The following is a 17833-nucleotide window of genomic DNA, read 5'->3' as shown; positions in this document are numbered from 1 at the left end:
CTTTAAGCCAACTTTTTCACTCTCCACTTTCACTTTCATCAAGAAGCTTTTTAGTTCCTCTTCACTTTCTGCCCTAAGGGTGGTGTGATCTGCATATCTGAGGTTATTGATATTTCTTCCAGCAATCTTGATTCCAGCTTGTGTTCCTTCCAGCCCAGAGCTTCTCATGATGTACTCTGCATATAAGTTAAATAAGCAGGGTGACAATATACAGCCTTGACGAACTCCTTTTCCTATTTGGAACCAGTCTGTTGTTCCATGTCCAGTTCTGTTGCTTCCTACATGTCTCCAAATGGATTGTCAATGTCCACAATTAAACATCTAATTTTCAGAATACTTGGTTTGGCTTTAAGCAAAAGCCAGGGAACAAGGAGCTCCTAAGAGTAGACCACGTGGATAAGTGGTCACTGAACAACTGGCCAATGTGATCATAGGTGGGGTCGATTCATTTGGAGACAACAGTTTGGGAGCTTTCCTTAAATGTCCCTAGGAACGTGATGCTCATATACTTTGTTTAATACATCTTTTTGGTTATCTGATGTTGACTAAACTCCGAAATTTGTGTATACTGGAACTATGCAAAGTGAGGGCTTTTTCAGGTAGCTATAGTTTGATGAGAATTTAAGGGCCAGCCATGATATTGAAAGGACTTTAAATACACTACCTCATTTAGTAACCCTTTCACAAATCTTTCTTTGGAGGTGGGCATCATCCCCACTTACAGATGTGGGAACTGAGGTGTGGAATGGTTAAGACACACACCCAAGTCAGCAGCTAACAAGATCTGAAGTGTGGTTGACCTGACCCTCAAGCTTATAATAATCATAAGTAACATGCTCTGTTTTTACCCCTAAAATACTGGACCCTAACAACTAAAGTCACTAACAACTCTGTGGTTCCATGAAACTGGCTGGGTAGAGGACACGACTTGGTGCCAGCAATCAGGACAGACAGGAGAGAAGACGCTAACCACAGGGAGTTAGTGAATCTGAACATTTCCATCACTCCATCACTTAATGTATCAAGATCAGCTTCCCACAAGGCCAGAGGATTGCCAGATAAAGTCTCCAATATATAATGGTTCCAGGGGGAAAAAATAAAATCCATGTCCACACAATATGGAAGTATAAGTTTTAAAGGAAACTGCTGTCTTGCTGGGAGAATGCTCAGGTCACAGCAGTCAGGATCTGCTTCCAAGGCCAGCTGGAAGGCTCAGTCTGAGGGGTGGGGGCGGCAACAGCCTAAGCAGAAATAATTCCACACACTGGAAAGTGAATACACTCCAGGCATTGATGAAGGAAGGGCCTCTTGGTTTCCAGATGGCACCAGTTGATAAAAATCTATTGCCTCATAATATTCCCTCTACTTTTCTTTTTTGCTAAGACTGGAAAACATGCCCTGCCATGAGTCACAGGCATTCACCCAGGAGAGCTGTCCTCTACAACTCTGCAAGGCACATCCACCCACTCCACCCCAGTAGAGCTCCACCAGCCCACATCACACTGCCTGGCCACCACATGGGAGCAAATCCCCTCCAGTGACCTCAGAAAAGCACCCTCCAAAGCAACCACATCCTGGAATATGCTTGTCAAGTAAGTTCCTCCCAAGTCCTACGGGCTCCAGCTGACACAGTTAACATTTTCAGCAAGGCAGTGAAATTACAGAGCAGGTATTTTTTTTCTCCAAGAAATAAAATGTAAAAACTAAGATTCTAGGCCCTTTCTAAGACGGTTGCAATGACAGTATCAGAAGCACAAGAACACTTGATTGGATATCCCTGCCCTTCCAGTGAGAATGTAAAAGACAATAAAAAAAACCAGCCAGACTCCCTGGGCGGTCAGTGGTCATCCTGTGGCTCCCTTCTTCCCGACAACACCTGCTGTGGAGTCTTGAGCATGTGGACTTGAACTGGATGGATCAGTGCCTAAAATTATGCTTGAATGAGACCCAGGAGTAAAGGCATCCTTGGTTCTAAGTTGAGCTTATTTTTTAAAAAAGAGTTTTCTTCATTATTCCGCCCCTCATTCAGAGAGGGACTCTTGACTACTTTTAGCTGCTGTCACAGGGCCCAAACTCATGGGACAGGAACCAGGCAGGTACATGGTACCACTGGGAACATCCCACCTCTTATGCTGGCTGATGGATTCACAGCATTTATTTTATTAGTTACTATATTTCATAGCTTATGAGCACAAATTTAAAATGTTTTATTATGCTTTAACATACCAAATGTCAGTCAAAACTTACAGACAACTGAGGCTATTATAGAATATTTAAATACTGCAAAGGACTACATCATACTTCAGAGGACAGAAATATAGTATACTTGAGACTTTGTTACAAAATTTGACTGCTAAGCAAACATATTAAAAATAATTTAAGGAAAACCACTAAAGTAGGAGCCTAACTTAAACCTTCTAAAACAGAGACAGTAAAAGGTAATTCTGAAAACCATTTTAACAAATAGTAGAAACAAGGGGAAAAGGGTAATAAAATAGAAAATACAAAAGAAGACTAATTATATCAGTAAGCACACTCAATGTAACCAGATTAAACTTACTTATTAAAGTTAGTTTATCAGAATAGGTTTTAGAAAAATAAAACTATGTGTTCCGTATAAGAGGGATATTTAACATAAAGTTATAAATAAAAATGACAGTGAAAAGATAGAAAAAGATATATCAGGAAAATATTAACTAAAGAAAGCTGGTCCAACCATATTACCAACAAATAAAATATAAATTAAGGTAGAAGTTTAAAGAGGGACAATATATAAAAGCAAGAGTTACCAAGAACATACATAAATCTAGAACTTGGATACAGATTAACGTGGCAGATTCAGAACATCAGAAAATATTTTAAAAAATATTGAGGCTACTGACATAGCCATTACAACAGAAACTGACGGAACACAAAAAGTTAAGATAGAAGTGGTTTGAATAGCGTCATTAATAAAGGTGAATTAATTTCACAGATACAGAAGCCTGTCTTCCAGAAACAGGAATATATCTTCTTAAAAGTTTTATGTGGAAAACTTAATAACTGGCTATATTACTTACTGGCTGCCAAACAAGTTGCAACAAGTATCAAAGAATCAGTAACAAAGGTATCAGGTGATAATTCAGTGGAGCAAGGAATAGTCATTTCAACAAATAGAGCAAGAATAATGGGGCTTCCCAGGTGGCTCAGTCAGTAAAGAATTTGTCTGCAATGCAAGACACCCAGGTTTGATTCCTGGGTTGGGAAGATTCCCTGGAGGAGGAAATGGCTACTCACTCCAGTATTCTTGCCTGGAGAATCCCCTGGACAGAGGAGCCTGGAGGGCTACAGTCCATTAGGTCCCAAGAGTTGGACATGACTTAGCAACTAAACCACCACCACCATCTGGTCAATATGGAGAGGGAAAGAGCCTTAACCTCTTTATTACACCATACATAAAAGTGAACTTGAGTTATAAATCTAAATTAAAATTTAACAATAAAGTTTCCAGAAGAAAACAAGTAATCTTCAACCTGGTATTAAAAATTCTTAGAACACAGAACCAAAAAAGGAGTGAGAAATTAGACTACATCAAAACTAATATTTTTGTTCAAAATCTAAATTTATGAAAATGAAAAGAAGAGCCACAGTTTAGAAGAAAATATTCTCAAAATCTGACAGAGGACTTGGATAAGAATACGTAAAGAATTCCCACAATGCAGTAATTTTTAAAAAGTCAACCCAAATAAAAAGGAGCCGAAGTTAACTAAACATTCATAGAAGATTTTTCAAATGGTCAAGCAGCAAATTAAAAATCGGCCCAACATTATTAGTCATGGAGAAATGCAAATTAAGTTACCGTAAGTCAGTACTACTCACCTAGTAGATGAGCTAAAATTAGAAGACTGAAACATATATTACCAAGGATTTGGAGTAATCAGAACTCACATTGCTTATAGGAGTGTAAAATGGTACAGCTTTAAGAAAAGATCTGGCTATATCTTATAAAACTAAACACAGATCTGGATATCTTATAAAACTAAATATACTTGTTATGAAGGTTCAAGAGGACATTAGGCAAACAGTAAAAGGCATTCAGATTGGGAAGAAAGTAGTAATGATGTGATTTTGTATATAGACAATCTTAAAAAATTCACAAAAATGTAAAAGCTAATAAGTTCAGCAAGATTTCAAGGTACAAGATCAATATACAAAAATAAATTTTGTTTCTACACATTAGCAATGAACAACCCAAAATGAAAGTAAGGAAACAATTCTATTTGCCATAGTACCAAGTAAATAAAATATTTAAGGAATAAATGTAACAAGAATAGGAAACACATTCACTAAACACTACAAGACAGTGATGAAAAAATTAAAGAAAATCTAAATAAATGGAAAAACATATTAATGGATTAGAAGAGAAAATGGTTAATATAGCAATAGTCCCCAAACTGATCTACAGATTTATTGCAATCACTATCAAAATCCCAGCTGGTCCTCCCCTCCCCAAATTCACAAGCTGGTCTTGAAAATGGTATGAAGATACAAGGGACTCAGCAAAAACAATCTTAAAAAATAAGAAAGGGGATTCACACTTCAAAGCTACAGAAATCAAGGCAGTGTGTACAGACATATATCAACGAAATAGACTTGAGAATCCAGAAATAAACCCTCACAATTAAAACCACAAGATTTTAGGAAAAGGAACCAAGACAACGCCATGGAGGAGGGAATATTCTTTTTAACAAATGCTGCTGCACAACCAGACATCCATATGCAAAAGAATGAAGCCCTACCTCACACCATATACAAAAATTAAGTCAAAATGGATCACAGAGCTAACTATAAGAGGTAAAACTATAAAACTCTTGGAAGAAAACAAAGGAGTAAATCTTTGCTACCTTAGATTAGGCGATAGATTCTTAGGTATCACACTAAATGATGAAGAAAAATTTCAAAATGATGACTACTGCCTGATGCTTTTCAAATAAAATTTAAGGTATTCAAAACAAAGTGTTAATGGATACATAGATATGCAGAAGAAATACACAAATACCTATCATAATCAATCTCCAAATAGTGGTTACTTTTAAGGAAGAGAGAGGAGGGCAAAGGGAAAAAATAGAGTTTATAAAGTATCTGTAATCTCTTGTTTCTAAAATGAGCTCAAACAAATAGGACATCCTTGATAAAATAAATTTATCATACGTGATAAAATTTGCATATTTGATAAAATTGGTTATGGGGATACACATGTACTTTTATGAATATTTGAAACACTTTACATTTTAACAAACATAACAAAATAACAGTATTTTAAAAGAATGAGATGTCCTTATCATGAGCATTCATTGCCAGTACAGCACAGGGTAAAAAATGAAGGTAAATTACATTAACTGATCTGAAACCACACAAATTCCAAGAAAGAGTCTGGATATTACTTTGGGAATAAATACTGATATCAGAACCTTTGTCACTGCCTTTATTCAAAATGGACTACAAAGTCCCATGCCCTTAGGATGAATACTGGAATTTTCCACTTGTTTGTATTCTATATAAATAGTTGGGGCTTATGTTTATTTTAATAAATTCTCACTCCCTCTCTCTCTGCTCCTAAATTTGTTTCATCCAATTTTCCCAAGCTTAAATCTCTTGTTTCACTCCCCCTGCCCCAGATTTGCATTTCCTTTTCCAAGAAACACTAAATTATTTTTCTTTTCCAATCGCTCATAAATCAAACAACACATTTCTCTGGTTGGTTTTTCACTTTCATCTACATGTTAATTGGTTTGTTTACATGTTTCCTGCATCTTTACTTGTCCGAAGTGCAGAACAAACTGGTGTTAAAAAGCGACAGTTTCACAAGGAGAAAGGTGGCCCACATAGGCCTTACCAGGAAGATGCAGACACAGATGAGGACTTAACACGCCCCTCTCAGACCTGTTTCCCACAGGGCGCCCGTGACGCCGGAGGGGCTGTGGGGAGGACACAGTCGCTGTCACAGTTAGAGGGAAGTTAGTGCGCAGGTGCTGGCCCTTCTCTCCCCGTAGATGGTAGCCTTGGTATCTAAGAGCCCAGTAGGCTGCCTGGCCCAAGACACACAGGACAACAGATATCACCCCTGAGCACCTTCCGCTGCCAGGCAGGTGTCCCAAGCACTTGATGGTTATTTCACTGAACTTAGGAAGCTCATCATTTCCTAAGAGGGAGGCATCACCATCTCCACTTTACAGACTTCTTTACTGGGTAGAGAAGTGAAGCAATACATCCAAGGTCACACAGCTGGAAAGGGCAGAACCAGGGTTCCCATCTAGCTGCGGCTCATGGCAAAGCCTGCCCTTTACCGCTCATGGCTTCTTCTCTTTCCAGCTGCAGGAGCGGCATGTAGAATAGACACGTTTTTTTTGGTGAAGCATTTTTGTTCCTTACAACACACCATGCAATCAATTTACCTATTATATTATACTCCAAATGGGGCAGTATTTTCTTCAAGAAAACAATCTGATATGTCAAGTATGACATTAATAAAAACCAGCGTTTGCACACAGACACACACACAGACACACACAGACACACACACACACACACACACACACCATGTATGGATGCCTGGGTGTGCATCTCACAGCAAGGGTGGCATCTGCTGTAGATGAGGCGAGCCCCTGAGATGGGGCTTCTATAACTACTTGCTCTGCAAACCGAGCCCCTAAGAGGAACAGAGGTGTACCTGGATAGGATCCTGTGTCAATCTCATGGGCCCGATGCGTACCTCCGCAGAAGAAACCTGCTAAAAAAATAAAAGAAAAAAGCACGTGAGATGTGTCGAGTCACAAGCTACAAGAATTGACACATTCTTCCTGATACTGGATATTATATCATGCTCCTTTGCCGCTAAATAAAAGGATCCAATTTAATGACATGGAGACAGTTGCTAAAACATTCTGTACAATACAGCTGATTTTGTAAAAGTACACATACATTTATATGCCTTGAAATGTCTGAGAGGATATATCCCCAAATGCTAAGTGGTGGGATTTCAGGTTATTTTTCTTTTAAGTGTATGGCTTTTTACAATAAGCACTTATTATTCTTTATTCTATGAGAGAAAAAACTCTGATTATTTACTGAGCACCTGCTATGCTGCATATGATGCCAGGTTGTTACTCCTCTGAAATTTCTAAAGAATAAAAATTTCTCTCATATGTGGAAGCTAAAGCATTTCGATGGTTTTAACAGCTTTTCCCATATTTAGATCTTATTTTTATCTTCATGTTTTAATATAAGGAATAAACAGCTCACTCTTATCTGTGTTGATCATGACTAAATTATTCATTTCAGTTGCACTTCCTCAAATAAACTGAGTAACCCCACACCATGACCACAAGAAGCTGAACTCTGCCCCACGACTCTAGGAACGAGCTTAGGTGTTCACCGGCCCACACCATCTAATTGCCTTTGGCTGCAAGCAGAGACCAGATACGTATCTTCATTTTAAACTACTGGATTGAAGGTTCTGCCTCACCTCCATGGATCCAGATTTGTTTTTCTCTAAGAGGCTGCAGTCATTCTGCCTCCGCTTAGCTGCGTTTCCTGCAATCAACACACTAGGTTGGCTCCCGTGAGTTGGATGGGACACCTTCAGAGTTCATAGGACCAGAGACGCCACAGGGACCCAATGGTCAGGGGAGGCTTTATCAAGTAAATGATAAGGCAGAACTTTCTTTAAATTAGACTTTGAAGACTAAATACTTCCCTTTCAGGCCCTTTAACTTTCGGTGAGCATGGTGTGAATCTTCTCCAACACCTGACCATGAAATGCCAACATTCTACAGTCCACGGGGTCACAAAGAGTCGAACATGGTTGAGTGACTGAACTGAACTGAAGCAAAGCAACATCCTGCAAGGCATCTATACTGATACCCATGCCCAGCATACGTGTGCAGCCCCAGAATTCCACTGGGAGAGGAGCGTCACCAGGGTTCCTGCATCAATGGGACTCTGGCCCCCCATGCAGCTTCACCCTAAGAGCAGTTTTGCTTGTTTTTGGTCTGAAACAGACATGCCTCTTCAAAAATAGTGCAACTGCCAGAATCCTAAAAAGTTAATGACTAAGAAGTGAAACCAACTTGGTACAGACAGATGGATCTGATTGATAACCTAAGCTACCTCTGCACTCTCTGTGATGTCTGCTGGGTAGACTGCCTCTACCACACACAGGCGCCCCTACCCCTAACCCCCCCAACAAGGCCTCCTGTGGTTGCTCCAGCAAAACTGGCCCTGAAGAGGGATGCCCAGGGACGGAAGATAGATAAAGTGAGAAATCAACAAGAGTTTAAAAGGAATAAAATAAAAAGTGACTCACTTTGGAAGGCTAAGGGATTGAGGGAAGAGCAGAGACTGCCCCCTAAACGGACACACGCCTACATACTCTGAAGGAACCAAGATGTGCGTGAGGTCATTAAATGGGCCATCTTCAACTCTGCCAGGAAAGCACGTGAAGACTGTGGGAGCCCCATGGCCCCCAGCCCTGAGCTGAGCCCTTACGTGTGAGCAACCTTGGCAGGAGGCAGGCCGCAGCCACTGAGCAACTGCACAGAGATTCAGGAGCAACCCTCAACCTAGAAGATCTTTTTCCTGCTGTCATATAGGAAAGGCCCTCCAGCTTTCTCCGGAGCCACAAGAGTTCCCTGCCTGCATCCAGCATGATAACCTCGACCTGACCCAGGTCGGCTGGAGGCTGGCACGTGAGGCCGAGCCTGGCAGCGTTGCTGAGCCCCCTCCAAGGCTTCTCTCTCCCATCTCCACCCAGCTCCACCCCCAGCCCCACGTCCCTGGGCCGCCTCCCTGGGAACACAGGTCGCCCTCGGCACCAGCCTGGGGGCCTCCGCTTCTGTAGCCGACGTCTGTGTAGCCGAGCCAAGATTCTCTACTTTGGAGATTGAACTGTGAGTTGACTGCAGAAACACAGATCCTCAATTAGCATATTAGCTCTGATTCCAGGAAGTCACCACATTTGCCAAGGACACAGAAGCAAGAAGGAGGTTGGGGTCATGGGTATTACAATTCCAGCTCTGGAGAGCAGAGGAGGAAGAGAGGAGAGACACACTTCCTAGCCACCTTGACCACGAGCTCTCCCCTCAGCCTCACGAGGAAGCTCTGCTGGCCAATGGTGCGCTCCTAAGCGTCCAATATTAACAGTGTGTCAAATACGCGTATGCACACATGTGAGTGCACAGTCACTTACATACATACATGTAGACATGTAGCAGGGTCACCAGTTCACATTCAGATGAGTTGGCTCTTCAGGAAAAAAGAAAAGTCCTATTTTGTAGCATTTGCTGATTCTATGGAAATGGCAATCCACTCCAGTATTCTTGCCTGGAAAATCCCATGGACAGAGGAACCTGGTGGGCTACAGTCCATGGGGTCGCAAGAGTCGGACATGACTTAGCGACTAAACCAACCACCATGGTGTAAATACTTTCACCTTGGCTGTAATCAAACCAGTAACCTAGGTCCCTGAATATGCAACTGGGAGTATACCTTTTCATTCCGAGAGGGTCTGTGAGAGACACTCTTTCAGACTTGGCTGATGTGCCCATTTCTATCATTGGCTTTTGTTGGAAAGTTCAGTAAGATACAAAATTCTGATTGGTAGACATTTCACTTTAGGCTTTGAGGTTGAGAGAAACGAGATCATCTTTCTGGCTTTGAAGGTGGGGAGACCAAAGACTCTGATGCTGGGAAAGATTGAGGGCAGGAGAAGGGGATGACAGAAGATGAGATGGTTGGATGGCATCACTGACTTGATGGAGATGAGCTTGAGCAAGCTCCAGGAGTTGGTGAGGGACAGGGGAGCCTGGTGTGCTGCAGTCCATGGGGTTGCAAAGACTCGGACATGATTGAGCAACTTAATGACAACAACAAAGATCGAAGAAGGCTTCATGAAAACAAGTGGGTCATGGATGAGAAGAAGAGACCAGGATTGGGAGAGGAAATTCCAGACATAGGGAACAACGAAAGCAGGCACAGAAGCAAGAATGCAAAGATGCTTGTGGGGAAGACAACACGGGTCTAGAGAAACTGGATTACAGAGCACGACAGGGAAGACTATGTTGGGGTCAGATCTTTAAAAGGATTTTGGAAAGGAAATCCCTTTTGATTCTGTAGGCACCAACCACGCGGCAGGCTTTTGAGTGGAGAATTACCAGGATCAGATTTATGAATTGGGAGGAAAAAAAGAAAAGTTTGGTTTTCCCACTTTCTGGATAGTCAAGCACAGAGATTTCGCAAACACAAAGACACTGCTATGAGTAGGAATTACAGCAGTGAAAACAAGTGGGGAAAATGCACCACAATGATTAAGAAAAAAATAATTACCCCCAGTCCCTGCACGGCTTGGACTCATTTCAAAGGAGAGGGAACACCCAAGAAGAAAACCAGATGGTGCAGGGCAAACAGATGAGAGACTGAGTCTGGGAAAAAATCAAGGCCGTTCACATGGCCCGACCATCACCATAGCACACTCTCTGCCGCGGGCATCCACAGTTCTCGGTAGCCTCAGGAATTGCGTTAAACAACTTGGATTCTGGTTTTAGAGCTCCCCTCCAACAAGGAGGAAGAGAGAATTCAGGCCAAGTGGTTGACCTGGAAAGGCCTTCTTCTCACATCTGCTCAGCTGACGCCTGCTCAGGGGCTGCTCACGTGCCCCTCACTCCCTGGAGGCCGTTGAGGCCCAGCTGCACCCCCGAAGGACTCAACACTCTGCTCAGCTCCTCCCGTGCTTCAGGGCACTAACCTTACTACTCACTTAAATATCTTTCTCCTGGGAAAGGTTGTGAGTGTCTTGAGGGACACAGACGTTGCTTTTTTCCCACAGTTTTGTCCCCAGCATCTAGAAAGTGCTCAGTCAAGGCTGGTGCTCAATAAATAAGTGGAAATGAACTAAACTGCCTAAGACCACATAGATTTGGAGTAACAGAGTCAGGACTGAGATTTCATTTTTCCTGACTCCCAGTGTGCTGCTCTTTGATTGTGCTCCAAATTGTAAAGCCTCAGTTCTGACTGCACTCCCCATATTTCTCTTATGGGTTTCTGGACTCTGTTCCAGTCTTGCAGATGGATCCAGCACCTGGTGATTCCCTGCTCACACCCTAGGAGCCTACGCTGCTGCTAACAGGGCTGCCACCAGGATGAAGAAGTGAAAGCAGTGAGTTGTGTGTCCGTCTGGGGCGGGGATGGATCTTCCCATCGCTTCTGTCTTCCAAAACAAGCTCAGAGCCTGAATCCTCCCCACTTTCAACAACTCCTTGGGAATCCCATCCTCCCCGCCACCTGCAGAACTGAGTGTTCATGCACAGGTATATACACACACACAGCTCAGGGCCAAACCAACTTCATTTCACAAAGAGGGGACTTCATTGTAAAGATCCTTTTTATTTTTCAATGCCCTTAATCAATTCTGCCTGCTGCCCTGTTGGCTCTAATTTTAAAATAGTATTTACATCTCTAAAGGGGTCCCCTTTATTTTTGGGGGCTCCAAAATCACTGCAGATGGTGACTACAGATATGAAATTAAAAGACGCTTACTCTTTGGAAGAAAAGTTATGACCAACCTAGACAGCATATTAAAAAGCAGAGACATTACTTTGCCAACAAAAGTCCATCTAGTCAAAGCTATGGTTTTTCCAGTAGTCATGTATGAATGTGAGAGTTGAATTATAAAGAAAGCTGAGTGCCAAAGAATGGAGGCTTTTGAACTGTGGTGTTGGAGAAGACTCTTGAGAGTCCCTTGGACTGCAAGGAGATACAACTAGTCCATCCTAAAGGAAGTCAACCCTGAATATTCATTGGAAGGACTGATGTTGAAGCTGAAGCTCCAATACTTTGGCCACCTGATATGAAGAACTGACTCACTGGAAAAGATTCTGATGCTGGGAAAGACTGAAGGCAGGAGGAGAAGGGGACAACAGAGAATGAGATGATTGGAAGGCATTACCGACTCAATGGACATGAGTTTGAGTAAACTCAGGGAGTTGGCGATGGACAGGGAGGCCTGGCGTGCTGCAGTCCATGGGGTCGCAAAGAGTCTGATACAACTGAGCGACTGAACTGAACTGAACTGAAAGGGAACCCCTGTCTTCACTCCATTCCCAGGCCAAACGTCTTTCTTTACTCCTCTGGCCTACGGGAAGCCAAAGGTTGTATTTGACTCATGCCTTTTAAATGAACCGAGGCCTGCCCTCTGGCTTTTGGTCAGAAAGGCACCAGCGCTGGAGGGTCCAAGGCCCAGCCCTGCCCCAGACTGCGAACCCCTGGCTGTCCTACCTCCCTTCCCTGGCCCGCTGTCCTCTAAATATCCAGAATGCTTCTTTGCTCCTTCTGTCTCTTTTCAGCCACAGGCCCCGATGATCAGCCTGACCTCACACCGACCTCCAGCCTTCACTGTGCTTTGATTTGAGCCACGTTCTACTGCCTCGTGGACCTTTCTGAGCCCAGTAGGTGGTCTCAGTCCTCCCCTGCCCTTTCTGCCTCCAGTTCTCTGACCTGAAGCTCTCAACCTGGACTTCCTATTAGAAGTATCTGAAGAATGTTTAAAATATATTCGTGCCTGGGTCCTACTTCAAACCAAGAGACTTAGCATCTCTAAGGATGAGGCCTGTGCATTAATCTCAATGGCAACCAGATTTGAGAACCACTAGTCTATTCTTCCAAGCAGACACATCTATTGTTAACTTCAGATGCTCTTACATATTCATTATGCAACAGATATCAACAGAGTACTTAGCTGGCGGAAGGCACCAAAGCCTACCTGGACTCAGTCATCATGCTTGAACCCAGACACCCATAGGGTTTTTTCCAGATACAAGATGACCACTTAGGTAAGAGGAAGATACAGTCCTTCACATTTGATGATTCTGCCACCCTAATAGTATCCCTGGACATCCCTGGTGGCTCAGTGGTAAAGAATCCGCCTGTCAAGCAGCAGATGTGGGTTCGATCTCTGGGTCAGGAAGATCCCCTGGAGAAGGAAATGGCAGCCCACTCCAGTATTCTTGCCTGGGAAATCCCACGGACAGGGGATCCTGGTGGGCTACAGTCCACAGGGCTGTAAATGGTCAGACACGACTTAGTGACTAAACACCAACAGTATCCCTAAATTAGAATCAAAATAAAAAAATGTCATAGTCTTTTTTTGTTACACACACACACACGTTATATATATGGAAGATTACTCATAGTCATGAGATGTTCACAGTCGGTGACAGCTCCACCAACTTTGTATTTTATGCTCTGCTGTTTGGAATATTAATTTGGCAGTATAAGGTTTTATCACAAAAATACAGACATATAAATGTCTACTATCAAAATATACAGCCATAAAAGAAAAGATCCATCTGGCTTTAAATTTAAACCTCCTATTCACCAAAAGTAAAAGCAAAAAATACTTTAATAAAACAGAAAAAAAGATAGGTGCTGGCTTAAGAAATGACATCTACAATATAGGAAACCAACAAATATTAGTAACTGGAACATAACAAAATCCTTAAAAACAATAAAAACACAAACAGAAAGAAAGTTGGGCAAAAGATTTGAAACAGAAAGGCGCAAAACAGGAAATACAAGTATGAAGAGACGCTCAACATTTAGTAATCAGGAAAAGAAAAATTTCAAATTACAATGAGATAAACCCTGATGCTGGGAGGGATTGGGGGCAGGAGGAGAAGGGGACGACAGAGGATGAGATGGTAGGAGGGCATCACCGACTCGATGGACATGGGTTTGGGTGGACTCCGGGAGTTGGTGATGGACAGGGAGGCCTGGCGTGCTGCAGTTCATGGGGTCGCAAAGAGACATGACTGAGCAACTGAACTGAATTGAACTGAACCATGTCACAATCAGCTGTTGTTTTGATCAACAGAACAGTAGAATTAAGAAGTCAAACACCATCAAGCACGGGCAAGGAGACCCACAGGAGCTCATACATTGTTGCTGGGAGAGTAAAACGGTTCAGCCACTCTGAAAAACATTCTGCAGATTTCTAGTAAAGGTGAGGCGAACGTGTGACCTATCACCCACCTACTACATGAATGGATGTCTAGGCTCGATGAAGGACACTTGTAAGAACGTTTGGAGCAGATTTAGAACCAATTTTTGGAAACAGCCTAATCCACATCCATTAACATCCATCACCAAAAAACTTCTGTTGAGAAATATTCATATATTGGAAATTATGTGACAGTGAAAATGAAACAACTAAAGCCACCCATTCAAAACGAAGGAATCTCACAACTATCAAGTAAAAAAACGTCGTAAAAGAATACAGACCATAGAATCCTGCTTAAGGTTTTAAAATATTTAAAACAATACCGAGTATAAGCGTAAGAGTGTAACAGGACAAAGAAATGCTTCTAAATTCCCAGTTGAAAAGTGGCCCTGCTAGTGAAGAAGGGGTATATTCAGGGACTTCAGGTATTATTCATCATTGATTTTTTTTTTAAAGCAGTGAATACTGAGGACATAGGTGTTTACTGAATTATACTTTCTGGTTTGTTGCTATCTTAAATACCAAAAAATAAAATTTAAATACATTTAATTTTATGGGAAAAGTCTGTTTTGGGGTTAATTGAGCAAGTAGTCACTATGCAAATAAGAACACATATACTTTTTCCCCCTAGTAAAGTCTTTATTTGGGAAAATAAGATGCTGTATTTAAAATTCCTCAGAATAGGGATAGAGTTTTCCTGAAACTTGGTAAAATGCAATGCTAGGAAATGGGTCTGGAACTCGGGGGACCTTGCTCAAGGTAAATAACTGCTCTGTGCCCCAGTAAGACAAGAGGCAATTGAGGGCCCACTCGCAATGTGTATCATCCCCTGTAACAGGCACAGCAATCTCATTTCCTTAAAGCTAGAGAAATGCAAACTCCAGCCAGGTTACTCAGCTCACTTGAGGGCTGGATTTGAGATTAATGCCTATACCCGCCTTTTGTGGAAGGAAGGTTATGGTCTTATTTACATGTTCACTTATATCTAGACGCAGTGATGGGCTCCCCAGCCCTGGGTCTTACGACTCCGCCACCCCCATCCCTGCCCTGTCCATTCTCCACTGTCCCTGTTCCGGACAAGGCTTCTCTTAAGAAGAATTGCTACTACACTCAGTGAGCCTTCCTGGCAAGGGGAGAGAGGAGGACATATCCCACCATGCCTGGAAAACACCGCAGTGACAAAGGACAGAACCACCCTCTGGCTAGCACTGGAACGGTGCTTCAGAGACAGTTAAAAATACAGGCAGAAGGCATCCCAAAAGCCAAGAGATACAACCCATGGAAAATGTGGCCAGCATAGTCTGATGGAGAAACCATTGCACTCCCCAGAAATACCAGATGAAAGAGAGAAATTAGTTACACAAAGGAGTCATTTCATTTACAGCCATCAGAACTCAGTTTGAAACAGACTACGTGTTAAAAGCTGGGTGGGGCGTGTAGAGAAAGGTCTACAATACAATTCATGAAATGGTGAGGACAGGAAGGCGGCTAGCATAGCACAATGAAGCCTTAGAGAGAATTGGGCTTAGAGGGAAAAAATCCTAATTACACTTCAATATCATATTTACATCAAAAGGCTTTGCATCATACATGCCGTGCAAGAATCAAGGCACCACACTTCTTATTAAGCTAGCAATTCAGCTGCAGCATCACAGGCCAGCCTGTGTGTCAACAGAACACCATTCCCAGATTCCAAAGGTCAGATTCAGGGCCTGACTTGGAGAACAGAGGAATTTTAAGGCAACCACAAAACGTGACATCCCTCAAGCAACTTCCTTCCTTTTATTAGAGATATTCCTGATAATAGAAACAGCCAGACAACTTCAAGCATTTAAAATCACACGTGTAAAACAGAGGACGAGCAGAAATCGTGGATCTCTGATTGTTCAGAAGGCAATTACTTGGCCTGTGGAAAAATCCAAGCCTTTCTGAGGCCCTTCCATCCCGCTATATGCCTTCTCCTTAACATTAAATGAAGGTGGGGGAAACTGGGGAGGGACGGAATTCAAATCAGTCAGTTCTGCTATGTGGTCAGCGGTTCTGGTAAATAGATTTGATGGCAAGAAAACAGAAACCATCTGCTAAATATGAGTTTCAGAGATATCCTGTGGATTTCAATTATGCAGGCTGCCTCTGTCCTCAGTTTCATCACTGAAAACCTAGAACCACCTTAAAGAACCAGGAGCCTCCCTGCTTGGCTCCAGGAAAATCTCACACTAGGCCCCCGGGGGCCCATGAAACTAAACTGGATTTTCAGCCACCACTGGCACCCCACCAGAACCAAATCATGCCCATTCTCCTGACTCTGGTATGTCGGGGCCCCTATGCTTGATGAACCGTCACAGTCAGACCCTCAGTCCATGGGCTGCATGGTTGTTGGGGGTGATGGATCCGCGTGGAGTGCTGCTGCTGCTGCTGCTAAGTCACTTCACTGTGTCCAACTCCATGCAACCCCATAGGCTCCACCATCCCTGGGATTCTCCAGGCAAGAACACTGGAGTGGGTTGCCATTTCCTTTTCCAATGCATGAAAGTCAAAAGTGAAAGTGAAGTTGCTCAGTTGTGTCCGACTCTTTGCGACTCCATGGACTGCAGCCTACCAGGCTCCTCTGTCCATGGGATTTTCCAGGCAAGAGTACTGGAGTGGGGTGCCATTGCCTTCTCCACGTGGAGTGCTGACTCCCATTTAAAAGCTTATCCCACTTCAACAAATCCCACTTAAAGGTAACAAACTCATGAGAAGCCACCCACAAAATGTCCACTTTTGTTCAGAAAGGAATTTTACTTCGTTGGCAAAAAACAATGATTTCCAAATAGTTATTCATCATATGTACAGTTCACATCGTAGGTAAAGCACTATACGATGAGAAACTCAACATTTTGAGGAGCTCAGCATATGGACAGTTGACCCCGAGTCCAGCAGAACAAATCTTGAAAGTGCCCCCAGCCTTCACCCCCAGCCCTTTGCTCCTCCCCTTATCTAATGAAGGTGCACACGTCTAGGGCAGGGGCAGGTCCCTGTAGGTCCACACTGGCTTCCATCAGAAGTCAAGATGCCAACACCCACAATCTTACTTCTTTTTAAAAAGCAGTACTTTTCAGATTTAAAGAGGACGACACGGGAACATTGTGAGGGTGGGGGTGACCCCTTCATGGGCATGTGGCTGAGCTGAGGAAAGGCGTCCAGGGCACCACTCTCCTCCTTCTCCCAGAAACCCAGAGAGTCAGAAACGGGCAGAAAATGAATGTGTTCTCTGGGGGAGGAAAAACCAGAAAACTCCCAAGCACAGCAAAAGATAAGTCTCCAAAGACCATTTTCTACTCAAAGTACATTTCTTTAAAAAGGTGGTTCAAACTCACAGCCTATCTTGGATTCCCACACATCTTCCTCTTCTTTTGGCTGGAGACCAGGCTGAAGAACACACTCCTGTCCAACAGAGGAAAGGAAGCGCAAGGCCCCCCTCTTGTTCTTGCTCTGAAGCTCTGCCCACTTGCGCCTTCTGCCCTGGGGCTCTCACCTCTCGGTACTCAAGGCATTAGGTACCTTCATCTGAGAGCACAGCACTAGGCAAACAATTCAATAATGGTGATAAGAAATAAGCCAGAGGTACCTGCGGGGTGCTATGGGAACTCAGGAAAGATGCATTAAGCTCCTGCTGGGAATTCAGGCAGAATTCCAGGAAATCACAGGAGAGCTCAGTGAAAAAGGTGGCGTGAGGATGAGACGGGTGAAAACCTTGGAAGGGCATTTCAGGCCTATGGAGGACCTAAAGGAATGACAAAGAACGGACTCCCCACGGGCAAC

The 17833-nt window shown here is 43.1% G+C and overlaps 1 protein-coding gene across 6 annotated transcripts in view; it reads right to left on the bottom strand.

Annotated features, from left to right (window-relative positions):
• PDE8B (phosphodiesterase 8B) overlaps positions 1-17833 on the bottom strand; it is a 260235-nt gene that overhangs the window by 105391 nt on the left and 137011 nt on the right. For 4 of the 6 annotated variants that reach the window (XM_070377249.1, XM_070377248.1, XM_070377244.1 and 1 more), the window contains one exon: positions 6710-6769. In XM_070377249.1, coding sequence (XP_070233350.1) covers positions 6710-6769 — 60 coding nt within the window. The remainder of the gene's footprint in view (positions 1-6709; positions 6770-17833) is intronic. The other 2 variants (XM_070377246.1, XM_070377245.1) reach the window with 1 other exon arrangement.

This window comes from Bos mutus, chromosome 10, assembly GCF_027580195.1.
Source record: "Bos mutus isolate GX-2022 chromosome 10, NWIPB_WYAK_1.1, whole genome shotgun sequence".
Lineage (NCBI taxonomy): Eukaryota > Metazoa > Chordata > Mammalia > Artiodactyla > Bovidae > Bos > Bos mutus.
Note: the sequence above shows the minus strand (reverse complement) of the source record. Positions and strands in the feature narration are given on the sequence as shown.